The sequence below is a fragment of the Spermophilus citellus genome (genome assembly GCF_964194105.1).
Source record: "Spermophilus citellus genome assembly, chromosome: 9".
NCBI lineage: Eukaryota > Metazoa > Chordata > Mammalia > Rodentia > Sciuridae > Spermophilus > Spermophilus citellus.
Genome location: NC_138191.1, coordinates 122,243,309 through 122,258,772, shown reverse-complemented (window position 1 = coordinate 122,258,772; position 15,464 = coordinate 122,243,309). Strand labels below are relative to the sequence as shown.

At 51.3% G+C, this 15,464-nt stretch overlaps 1 protein-coding gene across 2 annotated transcripts in view; it reads left to right on the top strand.

Moving 5' to 3' along the window:
* Positions 1 to 14,841, top strand: part of NIPAL3 (NIPA like domain containing 3) — a 43,427-nt gene extending 28,586 nt beyond the window's left edge. The window contains exons 8-12 of one of the 2 annotated variants that reach the window (XM_081308446.1): positions 1,244 to 1,379; positions 2,974 to 3,062; positions 4,498 to 4,561; positions 6,780 to 6,874; positions 11,147 to 14,841. In XM_081308446.1, the coding sequence (XP_081164572.1) occupies positions 1,244 to 1,379; positions 2,974 to 3,062; positions 4,498 to 4,561; positions 6,780 to 6,874; positions 11,147 to 11,346 (584 nt within the window). In that variant the 3' untranslated portion in view covers positions 11,347 to 14,841. Of the gene's footprint in view, positions 1 to 1,243; positions 1,380 to 2,973; positions 3,063 to 4,497; positions 4,562 to 6,779; positions 6,875 to 7,062; positions 7,161 to 11,146 lie in introns of those variants that run through there. The other variant, XM_081308447.1, reaches the window with a different exon arrangement.
* The last annotated feature ends 623 nt before the right edge of the window (positions 14,842 to 15,464 follow it).

The following is a 15,464-nucleotide window of genomic DNA, read 5'->3' as shown; positions in this document are numbered from 1 at the left end:
ACATGTCTGGGCTCTTAGTGCAGCCCCGGAGCTCTGCAGCCCTCCTCTAGTGCTAGAATGGCTTTGTCACCCCCCAAATAAACCTCGTGCTGTGAACAGTTACTTCCCGTCCCCTCGACCGGCCCAGCGTCCCTTGCCCAGCCCCAGCATCCCCCACCCAGAGCTCTGCCCTCGAGCGTCTTCTCTGTGTGGAGCCTTGGTGACTGGCTCCTTTGGCTGAGCATGGTGTTTTGAGGCTCACCCTGTCACAATGTTAATAGGTCCTTCGTTCCTTGGTGACGACTTTCCAAGTGGGTTGGAGGAACCTGGGTCTAGAAGCATCCTCTCCTCAGGGGTAGGAAGGCCAGCAGTTCTGAGGCAGCGGGCCAGTCCCCTGGTCTCCCAAGGGCAGCCTGGTGGCACGAGCCCATCTTCAGTGGCTGTTTGGAAACTGGTGCAGTGGCCGAGGGGCCCAGAAGCCACTGTGCAGCAGGCTGTGGCTAGAGAGGGCAGAGCAGGGACTGGGCCAGGCCCCACTCACCTCCTGCTCGGGTCTGTTCTTGTAACCCCTGCCTGGCAGGGCACCTGACGGTGTGTGCCCAGGAGCCGTCCTGCACCCCGGGGCAAGGCCATGGTCTCCAGGGGGTGATGGGACGCTCTGCTGAGGCTACCTAGGTGATATTTTTTCATTTCCCTTTTAAATTATATTTCCTGTCCTTGTTTTATAATGTATATGCCACATGAGGACAGTGTTGTGTGACCAGAGTTCTGAAATACATAAGCACGCACGCATGGGGAGTGTGTGTGCGTGGCACGGGGCGTGCGTTCTGAAACACTGGAAACTTCTTGGGATAAAGAAACGTTTTTAAAAATACAAATGGCTGAGCATTGAAAAGCTCCCGGGCCCTTGGCTCACCGTGTTTTTCCTGTGGCCGCCACGAGGCTGCTGCTCCAAGGAGGTTTGTTCATCCACCTGAAGCTCCTTTGGGCCTTGTGCTTCTGCTGCGAGCCGGGCACAGGTGGGCACTCAGGTACAGAGGACTGAGCACACTGGCCCCCTGAGTGGAGCTGGAAACACCTGTCTGTTCTGCTGCCCCCATGTCTTTGATGAGAAGTGAAGAGAAACAACCCAAATGTCTCATCTCACCATTAGCAGGTTGGCTACTGGCCGACCCTCATCTCTCACCAGGTCCTTAGGGGTCATACGCCCACCTGACTCCCGCATCTCCTGGGGACTACCCGCGCCCTTGTCCTCCGTCTGCAGGCTCCATGACAGTGGTGACAGTCAAGGCCGTGGCTGGGATGCTGGTCCTGTCCATCCAGGGGAACCTGCAGCTTGACTACCCCATCTTCTACGTGATGTTCGTGTGCATGGTGGCCACCGCCATCTACCAGGCCGCGTGAGTCACAGGGCTTTCCCGCCTGAGCCTTGCCACGCAGGCCTCTTGTGTCCTCTGGATCTGACAGCATTGGGTTTTAAAGCCATGGGGAGGATCTGATCCCGGGGTTGACCTCCAGGGTTATAGGAGGGACAAGGGCGCTGAGCTGTCACGAGGAAGGACTCTGTGCCGCCTGAAAGACAAGCCCAGGGTGGATTTTCTGTTCCCCCACACTGTGAGGACCTGTGGTGAGGCAGCCTGGCTCCCCCTCTTCTCCCGGCGGGCATGTGTCCATCTGAGGACTTCAGACGAGGCCTTGCCCTCCCTAGGAGGCGGCCACTTGTCTGCTGGGTGGAAAAGTAAGGGATGTCATTTCTGTTCCTCAGGAAATCACCCCAAACCTTCCCAAGTCCGAGAGTGTGCGTTCCTTTCTCTCAGCACAGGAATTGAACCAGCAGCCCCGAGGACGGCCTGGGCCACGGCCTGGGCCTCGCCCTGAGCCCTGTTGCCCCAGCAATGTTGCAGGTGGCCAGCCTGCGGAGGGGCACGAGGCTCATTCAGCTCAGAAGCCAGCCCTGGGCTTGGTGTCCACAGCCATGAGGCCCCCAGGGTCCCCCACAGGGCCGCGCTGTGCTTCACAGGACTTGCTCTTCTGGTCCTCACAGCACCCTCTGGAGGGAGGTGCTGTCCCCTTTCTGTACATGGGGAACTGAGCTGGGGAGTGGCAGGGCCCAGAGCTGAGCCCAGGCGTCCAGCTCCAGGCCTCCTGCTCAGCCTCCCTGGGGCGTGGGCTGTCCATCACAGGGAGAGCAGTCCCTGCCCAAGCGTCACACAGACCCAGTGCAGTCCCCAGATAACGTCCTGTGCTCATGAGCTCTTCCTGACGATGGTCATCACCACCACCATTGTGACTGTGGTTATTTTTAGTCCACTGCAGAGAATTCCAGTTGTCCCCAGGGAGTCAGCGCCTGGTACAGCCTCTGCTGAGCCCCAGGGCACACGCCAATGCCTGCCAGGGGCTTTGGCTCCTCCCAGGGCGCCCAGCACAGAGCCACAGTCCCTGCCCAAGGCACTCACAGCCCTGATGGGGGACAACCCATAAACAGAGAGCTACAGCTGACGGTGTGTGGGGTGTCCTCCCCAGAATGCCACCCCAGAAAGGATGAGGAATCTGTCCTACCTGAGATAGCGTTAATCACAGATGCAGAGATCAGGAGGGAATCTAGTTTTCTCTCTTTTTTCTGTTTTTACTGCAATGATCACATTATTTTGAATTTAGAAGAAAATTTTAAAAAATAAGTACCGCACCAGGCAAATTGTGACATGTGCTCTAAGCATTTCTTGGCAAGGGTGCAGGTGGAAGAGATCCAGGAGTGGCTTTTTTCAGGGTGGGAAGAGGTGGGACCGGCATCTCAGATGATGGGATCCTGCAATCAAAAGTGCAAAACAGGAAGGTGGTGCCCACTTGGGGGTTGGGGTGGGCCCCAGACCTAGGACACAGGTGTCCCTAATGTGAGGAGGCCACTCTCCTAACCTGAGGATGTCCCCTCACACTTCAGACCAAGCTGCACTGTCACAGCCCTTGCTGGCCCCTGACCGAGTGCTTGTGTTGCAGGTTCCTAAGCCAAGCCTCCCAGATCTACGACTCCTCCTTGATTGCCAGTGTGGGCTACATCCTGTCCACCACTGTGGCCATCACTGCAGGTAAAGGGCCATCATAGGTTCCTGTCTTCTGCAGTAGCAGCAGGGGCATCACCCCAGTGGGTAGGGGCTTGACCACTGCCCCATTGACTGATTCTGCCTGTGGAGTCATGTGACTTCATGGAGAATGTGCAAGACCTGGATTAGCATCTCAGTGCAGACATGCTCACTGTGTGACCTTCGCAAAGTCACTTAAGCTCTCTGAGCTCAGTTCCATGTTTCCAAAATGGGAGTAATCACACTTAGCTCCTAGAATAGCATTACATATGATCCAAGTGCCTCTGCCCCATACTTCTTGGAGATCCCAGGCAGGGTTTCTTCAACAATCTGGGCCATCACCTGCAGCACCCCAGCCCCTACTAGCCAAGTGATCAGACATCTATTCTACATCATTTTTAGAGGTTGTGAGTATTTGAAGTGTATGCAACATCGTAGGTGCTCAGAAAGCAGTCATTATAATTAGAGTCCCCTTTTCTTCCATTCCACCCCCAATTTTTTTTTCAGTTTTTTCCTCAAGCAGCTTGCGAGGTTTCAAGTATATCAATGAGCTTGTTGTTTATTTTTTAAATTGCAATGGTGACTAAAAGTCCTCAGAGTAAACAAGCTGATAAGGACCAAGCACCTCCGCTGGAAGAGGGCCCAGCTGGGCAGCGGCGAGCTCTGCACTGCACTTAGGACAGGTTGGACCCAGATCCATTCTCAGGGGCAGGAACAAGGGCACACAGCCTCCCAGGACCTGGGCTGTGAGCGGCTCCACCCAGAGCAGCCACAGCTAAGTCCCAACCGAGAACCTTGGTCAAGAAGATGGTAAACAAGTCAAGGTTGCAAGCAATAGCAAATGCTGTGGTCGAGTCAGAAATGAGTCAAGAAGGGGGTAGGAGCCCCGGAATACAGCAGGAAGCCATGGGGTTGCAGCGATGCCAGACAGAGGTAGGCTGCAGGGCAGCACAGTGGGCACGGTATCCCCACATTGCAATAGTGGAGCTGTTGGCTGGGCATCCGCTGGCCACCATGGCCCAGAGGCCCTGAGGATGCAGACACAGGGTCTGTGTATCCAGCCCAACATCGAGGAGGGGCGAAGGCGTGCGTGCCTTATGTGCGTGCGTGTGTGTGAGAACGGTAAAGAAGGTCGGTGGCATCCATTAGGAGCATCATGGCAGTGTCATTGTCCTGGTTTCGATCATGCATTGTGGCATGATCAAAAGCTGGAGGAAGGGTAGGTACGTGGGACTCTGCCATTGTGAGAGTCTGATATTATCTCAAAACATTCAAAAAAGGAAAAAGAAAGGTAAAGATGAGAGGGGGCTTGCAGGGAGACCATCTGTTCCCCTAGGTGGCTTTTAGTCGCTACTCTGTCTCCAGGCATCTGTTCCCTGCAGGGAAGAGAGCTAGCCCATCCCAGACAGATGGGTGACGTTTTTATTCCTGGCTGACACAGGTGCAGTGTTTTACCTGGACTTCGTCGGGGAGGACGCGCTGCACATCTGCATGTTTGCACTCGGGTGAGTCCCAGGCACGCTGGCCCAGGCACAGCAGCGGGCTGGGCTCCAGGCAGGCTCACCCTCCATCCAGGCTTCAGTCTCAGGATCCCTCAGAGCCAGGGAGCTGTGGGTCTGGACCTTCCATCTTACTCCTCAATATCTCCTCCTCCTCTCTTCTCTTTGGGGCGTTAATCTCTTGGTCATTTCTAAAACAATACCTTTTTGACCCATGAAAAGGCTCTCATCCTTACCCCACATCTAAGAAACACATTAAAGTTCCATAAGAGACCAACATTTTGCAGAAACTTAACAGGATTGATAATATTCTGTTGGCTACAGTAGAAATAAGGAGGTGCCACGAAAAATCAAACACAGGCTCAGAAGTGGGGTGGGGGTGGGCAAGGCAAACCTATGCTTCAAGCAGAGGGGGCTTCCCGAACCTGGCTAGCAAGTCCACCTGCTTACATCTTGAACATGGCCAGTGCTGTCCTTCACCCTGATTGGAGGAGTTCAGGGTGACAATCCAATGCGATTGGCTAATTTTAGAATTAGGGTGGGCAAAAGGGAAGGGCTACAATTGGATCCAATTAAGGAGGAATACTAGATTTTGAAAATGAACCACCAGACTTTTCTGTGTCTCACAGTAAGTGGCAGGGGAGACCATGTTTATTGTCAACATCAATAAACATGTTAAATAAGCATACTTTTTTAATGTAGCATTCAATTTGTAAAACTTAACTTGGAAGAACATTTGAAGGGGAACACAAAAGACACATGAAGTATTTAATTTTTAAATTAATTATATAAGCTAACAATTAGAGGTAAGCAAATAGCGATGACATAGGGTAAATTAGTTGTGCTGTATTTGTATAGTAAAGCACTACGGTGCCATTTGAAAACTTGAGGCCAGCCTGTAGGTGCTGACAAAGAACCCCTTATAGGGTGCATTACATGAAAAAAAAAAGGTACATTTTTTAAAAAGTGGGGCCTGCCCCATGTTCCAGCAATTCATACATCTAGATGTCTTTCTCTCTCTCTTTTTTTTTTTTTTTAGTAGTAGTAGTAATTGGACACAATACCTTTATTTTTGTGTGGTGCTGAGGATCAAACTCAAGGCTTTGCACTTGCTAGCTGAGCGCTCTACCACTGATCCACAACCCCAGCCCTCCACATCTAGATTTTTACCCAAAAGAAATGAGTGCATATGTTGGTAAAATGTCTCCAATATGAGTATTTATAGTAGCTTTATCTATAATAAGCTCCAATGAGAAACATCCTACATGTCTTTCAACAGGAGAGCAGAAAAAAATATAGAATATTCAGACGATGGGTTCTACACAACTAAAACTAATGAATTACTAATACATGCAATAAAGTAGATGAATCTTTCTTTAATTTTCTTTTAATTATACATGGGCACAATATCTTTATTTTGTTTATTTTTATATGGTGCTAAGGATCGAACCCAGGGCCTCACACATTCAAGGCAAGCGCTCTGTCCCTGAGCCACAACCCCAAGCCAAGTAGATGAGTCTTAAAAATAATTTATTGGATATAAGAAGTAGAGGTTGTACGATTTGACTAAGGAGAATTTGAAAATAGGCAAATGGCGTCAATAGTGAGAAGTCAGGCACAGGCTCTCTCCGTATAGAATGACTGCCATTTCCTGTTGCATCTGGAAGGGGCACAGAAAGCTTCCAAGGAGGGGGAAATGGTTCTGTCTGGGCCTGGGACTCGATGATAGAAGCAAAAGCCACCCAGATGTACATTTAGGGTTCTTGGATTTTATTGCATGTAAATTACACATCTATTTTTAGAAACTAGTTTACATAAGCTATCAGGAAAAAATAGAAAAATACTGGGGAAGACTGCACACCTACCTGGAGCGTAGAGCGGGGCTGGGGGGGGGGCACAGGAAGCCCCCTTTTCAGTTTTTAAAGATTTTTACTTTTCTGTACTTCTGTAGTGATGGAATCTAGGCCATTAAGGTTTTGGGGGTTTTTATATTTGTTTTTAAAAGACAAGGTTCTGAGACTCCTGGCCAAGTAGAAGTGAAAGAATCAGGAGAGTCTAATTTATTCTGATTACAGCTTGGTGCCTGTGGGGTGCGTGGGCTGCTGGGCTGTTATTATTCAACTAGTGTTCATACCCCCCCACCCCCAGCCTGGCCGCTCTCTGGGCTGTGGGGCCTTTCCCTTAGCACCTGTGATTGCAAGAGTCCCTTATCTCCCTCCCTCAGGTGCCTCATTGCGTTCCTGGGAGTCTTCTTAATCACACGGAACAGGAAGAGGGCCATTCCATTTGAGCCCTACATTTCCATGGATGCCATGCCAGGTAACGTTCAGACCCCACGTGTCCCACTGGCCCTCTGTATAGAATGACTGCCATTTCCTGTTGCAAAAGAGACGCGCTCAGCTCTGGGCTGGGTACAGGAACTGTGTTCTGTGCCTTTACGGTGTGACTGTTTTTTCTTTCTTTCTTTCTTTCTTTCTTTCTTTTTTTTTTTTAATCTCATTGTGCAGAAGAGGAGGCAACAGCTAAGGCACCTCGGATGGTTTTGAGAGTACATCTTGCCCGTTCCCCTGACTATTTCGGGATCTTTTAGAGAAAACCCTGATGCACACTGAATGTAATTATGATCTGCAGCGCTAGGCTTCATGCCTGAAAGTGGAAAAATCCATTCATCTTGCTGTAATGGAATGATCAGAGAGGGGAAGGAAAACAGGATGAATGAAATTCAAATCCTATAACCTCACTCCCTGGATTCCACAAGGGAGTGGATTGTTCTAATTTTCTGGGGAGCTGAGAAGCACAAGGTCAGATGCCTTTAAGCCTGGACAGTAATATAAACTTGTGAATCCTGAATCCGCCCAGCGCTGCACAGCAGGGAGTGGCGGGGCCTGCAGAGAACCGGAGAGTGCTGTGCAGCCAAGAGGGATTCGGGCTGGGGGAGTCAGGTGTTGGGCCAGCCCCAGCGAGGGTTGCTGTCCTGGATTCTGTAGGTTGTCAGTGACCGTGAACTTAAACTTATAAGGTGGAGCTCTCTCTCCAAAACATAGTCTCCATTCTTCATTAACAAAATGCAGACGCACTGATGACACAGAGCAGCTTTCGGGTGGTGATTCTGTGACACAGGAGTGTCCTCAGGGCTGACCGAGGTGCTCCCTTACCACCCATCCCCAGCGAAAGCAGTTGATTGTCCTTTCTGTATCACCTCCTCACCTCGTGCTGTCCAGCTGTTGTCTGTCATTCTCGCTGTGACCAGCCTGCCTGAGGACGGCAGCTCCGCGTCACTCTTCCCATTTCACCCCGCTTCTTCAAGTTACGTGTAAAACCAAGTGGAGTGAGCTCCAAGGTGGGGACCCGAGGCTCCCCCTAGGAGTCAAGTGCATGGGCTTTGGTGCATGGACCTTGAAACGTCTAATCTGGCTGCTCAGACGCCTTTTTTGCTTACTTCCTTGTTTCTCGGCTGTGTTCCGGATAGATGAGGGCGCTGGATAGCTGAATTCCAGATAGGTGAGGTGTCAACTCCGTGTGTGCGTGTATGTGTATGTGTATGTGCGTTCGTGTTTGTGAACTACGTATGTGTATATATCTATACAAATACTTGTATATACATATATACAGACATTTTTGGTGGAAAATAGAAGGTAACCTCGGGTAATCTTAGATTCCAACATTCTGTGGCCTGTTTGTAGGTGTGCTTCTTGAACTTTCTCTTTGTACCCTGTGACCAGGGGGAGGTCAGACGTCAAGGAAGGGAGACCCTACTCTATCAGGGTGGCTGTCAGGACACTCCTGATTCAAGGCGTGTTCTGTCCTGTGAAGAGTGTGGGCTTGTGGTGCAGATGACTTGGATTCAAATCCCACCTTTGCCACCTGCTCATCCTCACTTGTAAACTGGGTTCCTTTCGGGGCAGTGGTGTCATACGGAAGGGCCTCTTGCACCGTGTCTGGGACATGGTAGATGCCAGCTTGAATTTTGTTTCATTTCCCTTTTGCTTTAAAAAACTTTGCAAGTTCTCAAACGCTTGTTGGACCTGGTAGCACAGGCACAACGAAACTGCCACAGTCTGTCTTCCAGCCCCTTGGTCCTGGTCAGCAGGAGGACCTGGCCTGTTGTCTGCCTGGATTGCTATCCACACAGCAGACCAGTAGCTGCTGCTCGAGAGGTCTCCAAATTCCAAAAATTCGCTACATGAACCTGAGAAGAGAGAAGCAGCCCCCCACCCCCACCCCAGGATCCCACTGGTCCTCTGCTGGCTCCGATGCCTCCTGCTGAGCAGAAGCCATGTCATAGATCACCAGTAGCAGATAAGCTTACTGTGTGACCAAAATACCTGACAAGAAAAATTTGAGGGAGGAAAGATTTATTTTGGCTCACAGATTCCAGTCAAGTTTGTGACAGGCCAAGTCCAAGGCAGAAATGTCATGGTGGAGGGAAGCTGCTCAGCTCCTGCAGGCAGGAAGCAGAGGGAGAGGAAGGGCACAGCCTCAGTGACCTCCCTCCACCCGGCTCCCAACTCCCAGCCATCAGTGGATTAATCCATTCATGAGGTCAGAGCCCTCAGGATCCAGTCCTGCCTGAGAGCCCACCTCTGCACCTTGCTGCCTTGGGGAATATGCTTTCAATGCATGAGCTGTTGGGAGACATTCCAGATCCAAACCATAGCACAAGGCCACGCTGGCCATCATGGGTGACCACACAAACAGGGCCACTCTGTTGTCATGTCTGAGCACAGACAAAACATAAACATTGTCCACACCGTATAAAAAGATCAGCAGCCCACCCTGCACCCCACAGGCTAGGGTGAGACCCTCCTGCCTCCTTGCCAGTCACATCTGCAGCCTCAGCCTAGGCTTCCCTCCTAGAGAAGACCTACTAAGATCCCAGGAGAAGTAGCCCTGCTCTCTGGACACCATTGGAGCCACAGCAGAGCCTCCCTTCCTCGACCCCTCCCCACCCCACCCCCACCCCACCCAAATCCCAGAATGAATCCTTTCTGACACCCTGTGACTCAAACACCCCTGGCTCCCCAGGGCGTGCATGTTACTGGGGTGCATCCATAAACCTGAATCTGCTCAGCTGTAGGTGTGTTCCTGGTCCTCTTTGCCTGAGGAACATTGTCAAGATCAAAAGCTAAACAATGCCTTGTAAGCCACTCCTCTTCCCTGAGGAACAGTCACCCAAACCCAAATCCAAACCACAGACTCTTCAGCTGTGCCCTTCCAATGACCGACCATCAGCTGAGTCATGTGCCACATGGAGGCAAGGGGCCTTCCACAGACTGGGTGCTCCCAGGCCAGCTGCAGGCTGGAGAAGAGCAGAGTCCAGCCCCATCTCTCGCTGGCTGTGTGATCCCAGGCACATTGCTCCTTCTCTATGAGTCTGTTTTCTTTCTTTTTAATATGTTTTTAGTTGTAGGTGAACACAGTACCTTTATTTTATTTCTATGTGGTGCTGAGGAGGGAACCCAGGGCCCCACACGTACAAGGCGAGCGTTCTACCCGCTCAGTCACAACCCCAGCCACTGAATCTGTTTTCTTATCTAGGAAATGAGGGCAGCAGCTACCTCTGTCCTAGAATCCTTAGGGGATTCAGTGCAGATATGTGGGGAGACCACACAGCCTTCCAGCTAAGAGTGGCTTCAGAGTGTGGCCCCCTAGATTGACAGCCTGGCACTGCCACTGGAGAGCTGCTGTTCTCTGGCAGTGAGCCTCCAGCTGCCTCACTCTCCTCAGCAGCAGCTGTGAGGGTCGTGTGAGAAACAACCGTCCAGCTGTTCAGAACAGTGTCTGCCACCATCTGAACACTCAGACCTCGGCCACTGTCACCATTGGCACTATTACTACTTAGGGGCACGTTAAGCCATCAGATGCCAGCTGTTACCCATGATGTCTTCAGGAAGACACTTTGCAGTCAGCTTCTTCTAACTCATCCTGGGGACAGGAGAATCTGAGAGTCTATTCCTTGACAAGAGAAGAGATGCCCTCAAAAGTAACCAGGTCCCCCCTAACTGGAGGAGTGACAGGGTAAGGCTAAAGGAATTCATTAAGATCTCTGCCTTCAAATGTGAGTAGAAACCCAGCGTCACATGCCCACAGAGCACTAGCATGGCCGTACGTCACCCTACATTTGGACAGGGGATGTTGGTGTTGAAGATCAACACCCTCCAAGCATCATGATGCGTCTGGCCCCCCCATGTCCATGATGCCTAAGTTACTCTCATCCCTCAACAGTACAGTGAAGCGCGCTGACTTCTGAGTTCATTCAGCAGTCGAGTGTTGGCATCTACCACATCCAAAGCATGGTGCCCTTTCCACCCCGCTGTGGGTCCAAACACACATCCCATCTCATTCTAGGTCCATTGGTGGTTCCTCCAGACAGTGGCTGGTCAGTGGCTGGTCTGTGCGCATATTTCCTGAAGACTTATCTCTGTTGCTTAGCAACTGTCCCTTTCTGAGTGTTCTCTTTTCAACCTAAAGCATTCAGGAAATGGGCGTGCACATGACTGGCCCCTGGCCGCCTGCTTAGTGTGGCAGGTGGAGGAAGGCGCAGCCTCTTGGGCCTCCTTTCTGCATAACGAGGCGTGGATTTCATTTCAGGGATGCAAAACATGCATGACAAGGGGATGACGGTGCAGCCTGACCTCAAAGCTTCTTTTTCCTATGGGGCCCTGGAAAGCAACGACAGCATTTCCGAGATCTACGCTCCTGCCACACTGCCAGTCATGCAAGAGGAACACGGCCCCCGAAGTACCCCGGGGGTTCCCTACCGAGTGCTGGAGCACACCAAGAAGGAGTGAGCCTCCCGGACTGAAGCTCGCCCCCCTGGCCGCCCACGCCGGGCTGACGTGGCTCTCCTTCTACAACTTGCCTTTCAAGTCGTTTTTTGTTTTTTGGTTTTTTTTTTGATCGAGAACTCTATAGAAGGGGGATCTTGGGGGATCTTGGAAAGCCTTTGTGACCTTGATCTTGAACTTCCAAATGGGGAGGCTGGAGAGGGGGAGAAGAGTATTCCAGGTGGGCTGCGTGGAATTCAGCCCAGCCTGGCTTAGCCTTCTGGCCTCCCGAGGGCACTGAGCCTCCCCAGGCAGTGACCAAAGGTTGCCGTGCTCTTGGGCGCTCCAGGCAGAGATTCTGCTCTTACTCCTAAATCCAGCGAAGCCCTGGGGACCTCTGAACTCATCCTCCGCCACTTGCAGGCTCATCTCCCACCGTCTCACTCACAATTCGTATTTTTGACAATATCCACTGGCTCCGTTCAGGGGCATAGCAGGCCTGCTGTGAGCAGAACACGCGGTCACTGGCGCCTTGGCAGTGTCCCTCGGCCTCTGGTCATCAGTGCTGGATCTGCCCTAGAAACTAATGTGGTATTGGTCCTGTGAGAACTGCATGATCGTGTTTCCCCCAAAGGAATGGGGGAGTTAGAGAAGGAGGAGGAGAATAGGAGGACTTGGAGCCAGGGGATGTCTTTATACAGGACCGACAGGAAATCTGAGTTACTTTCCCTCCCAACACCCACTGGGAAGTCTGGAGGCGCTCAGCCCAGAGCCAGCCTGCAGCCGCCCCCTCCGTGCTCTCCTTCAGAGACCCACCACCCACCTGTGAGGTACTGGTCATTTCCCTGGAATCAGTGCAGGCTTCTGGGGTCCCCGGCCACAGCGCTGTGCCTGGGAGAAGCAGCTGTACTCACAGATGGGCTGCTGCTCCCTCTGGCTGCAGACCTGATCATCTTAAAGGAAAGAAAGGTTTGCAAACTTTAATGAACATAAGGGTCCCTCAGGAGTTTATTTAAAATGCAGATTCCTGCACCCCAGCCACGAGACATTTTAGGTGGGCCTATGGGGTGGGGCCCAAGTATCTGCATTAGCAAATGGCACCATAGCTAGTAACCCGAGATCACAGCCCTCGAAAGCCTGCAGTGGAAAGAGGCAGCTGTTAGGGCCCCAAGGGGCCCCTGCTAGAAGGTGAGAGTTGTGCTTCCATTTCCTCTCTGGGCTGCTTGTGGCAGGTTGAGTGGCCCCATAGGATCTGTAGCTTTCCCCCACCCTGTGAGTACTACTTAGATCAGCTGCTGCTTCCCAGGGCAGCCTTTAACTAAGGCAGGATAACAGTGTTAACAGGCCAGTGTTGATAGGTCACTTATCTCTATAGATTGTGCTTAATGCTGATTTAGTTCCCTGACTTCACAATTCCTGTTGTCCATGATAACCACTCTGTATTGTGTCTTAACCATTTCTGTATTGTCTTAAACGCCTACCAAGGCAACAAAGAGCTTTTTGTTCCCTTAGGATGAGTATCGAAACTGTTCAACAATATTTATGAAGTATTTACTGCTGTTAAGCATTTAGAGGGTGAAGCTACAGCAGGACAGAGTTCCCATCCTCCAGCCAGCAGGGGGAGACACAGGGATGCAGGAGACTCCTGCAGGGCTGTGAGAGGTGCACACTTTTTTGCGGGGCTGGGGATGAACCCCAGGCCTTGCACACCATAGGCAAGTGCTCTACCCCTGAGCTACACTCCCAGCCCCAAAAGTAGACCACAGAAAGCAACAGGCCAGGCCCTGAGCCCAAAGGGTTTTCAAAATTGGAGGTGATTCTGGCCCCAGGAACAGATAGTAGTGACAATGACGGTGCCAAGCTAAGATTTGAGCAGAGCATATAGAGTGGGGTGGTCTCACACACTCTGCTCCAGCAGAAGAGCCAGCATTTGCAAAAAAGAAAAGGGGTGGGAGATGAACCAGGAAAGATCAGCAGTGGAGGCTGAGCATCCTGAATACCCGGCAGAAGAGTGGGAAGTGTAGCCTGGAGGGCCTGGGAGCCATTGATGGTTCCTGAGGACGAGAACGGCAGGATAAGCTCTGATTGGACAGGAGGCCTTGTTCAGTGTGGAGGAAGAAACGGGCTGAGAAGGCACCTTTCAAGGTCAACCTCTGGGCCTGCAAGGACACACCAAGGGGAAATAGAATCAGGTCTCAGTGCTCTTCAGATATTCCCGTTTCCGGGTGGTTTTTCTAGGGTCAGGGAGGGGCGGAGTGGTAGGGAAGGTCAGTGGGAGCTGTTCATTGCACCCAGCCAGGTGACAGGCCTTGGCTTTCTGAGTGCTCCCAGCCTCCCTCCAGCCCTGTCCCTTCCCACTTTGGTTAACGAGCCATGTGGCCTTGGGCTAGCCAGCTCTCTTGAGATGCGTGGATACATGGGCACCTTAATTTCAGGTCTGCTATGGGTCATTCCTGGGTGACAATGACAGTGCCACCCAGGAACTGCCACCAGGGCCTAGGCAGCTCCCTGTCCTTAGGTCTGAGCCAGTGGTGTCACCCCTCAAGGCTGAGCAGAAGGCTGTGGTGGTTTCCCGAGCGCAGCCAGAGGACCATCTCAGGCAGCTGGAAAGGACAGCCGAAGTGGGGCCCTCATGTCCAGAGTTCCGAATCTGCCCTGGGCTGGCCACTCCCAGGCGCTGTCCATAGGTGAAAGTGGACCATCCACTAATGGTGATGCAGCACTGGCTGGTAGGAGCCACTCCCAGCTCTGAGTCCTGTTGTCACTCACAGCTCTGACGTTCCCAGCCCTTGATGCTCCAAGCCTCATTGATCACCCCCGTCCTCCCGGCAGCCAGGTACCTGATGGAACATCACCAAACGTGGGTTTAAACTTCCGCTGATCTCTGGTCTTCCTCTCCCCCCTGTTATACAGCCTGGGATTCTGGGTTCCCTGATTAGACATTAAACAAGTTCAGAGACTGTTTTGCAGCATGGGATTGAATGCTGGGCAGGGAAGGGAGGGCCAGCATCTCCATTGTGTTTCTAGTAGGAACCAGCCAGCTCCAGGGTGCTGTGCAGATGGGGCATCGGCATCTATCAGGGTGGTACGGGGAGCCCCACCCAGCAGCCTGTGAGTTCCTAGGTTCCACCCCACACTGGCTGGTAGGCAAAAGAAAGTCGCTTGTATGTTTCCCTGAGAAGCTGTGTGAGTGAAGTCACTTTAGGACATATTCTATGTGGATGCTTATATTTTGTTAACTTCATGGCTAATATAGCATGTCTTATTTTTTAAAAAGAAAAATGTGTACTAGGTGCAAATAACACTGAGGTGGTATTTAATTAAAAAAAATCCATGCAGTATATATTGAATTTGAGTCTTTTGTTTGGCTAATATTTTCTAGATTCATCCAGAACAGCACTGGCTAATAGCACTTTCTGTGACAGCAGAAATGTTCGATGTCAGTACTGTCCTATATGGCAGCCATTGTCCACATGCACTGTAGAACACTTTAAATGTGGCTAGTGTGCCTAAGGAACTGGATTTTTAATTTCCTTTCATTTTAATTTAAATTTAGAAATCCACACATGGCTACTGACTGCTGTATGAACCCTGCAGAACCCTGCAGACCTAGAGATGCCCATGATGCAAGGGAAGCTGAATCGAGTACTTTTCCCCTTCAATGGTTAAAAGCATAGATTCTGCCTGCACGGCTTGTTAGCAGTGTGGTGTAGGGCAAGTTTCTTAACATCTCATCTCCAAATCTGTGAAAAAGGAAGGTTAGCAAACTACCTAAGGGTTATTATGAAGAGCAGATGAATTAATAGATGGGCAGTCTTGGGACCATACCCTCAGGACAGGGTGTTATATTGAAGCAATAGTTTCCCTCTTGTTTGAATCAGCTTGTTTTCTGCCATGACCAAAAGACCTGACAAGAACAAATTTAGAGGAAGAAAAGTTTTATTTGGCACTCACTGTTTCTGAGGTCTCAGTCCATAGATGGCGAACTCCGCTGCTCCAGGCTTAAGGAGAGGCAGAACATCATGGCGGAGGGATATGGAGAAGAAAGCAGTTCAGGACCTGGCAATCGGGGAGCAGAGAGAGAGCTCTGCTCACTGGGGAAAGCATATGTACCCCAAAGGCATTCCCCCAGGGACCACCTC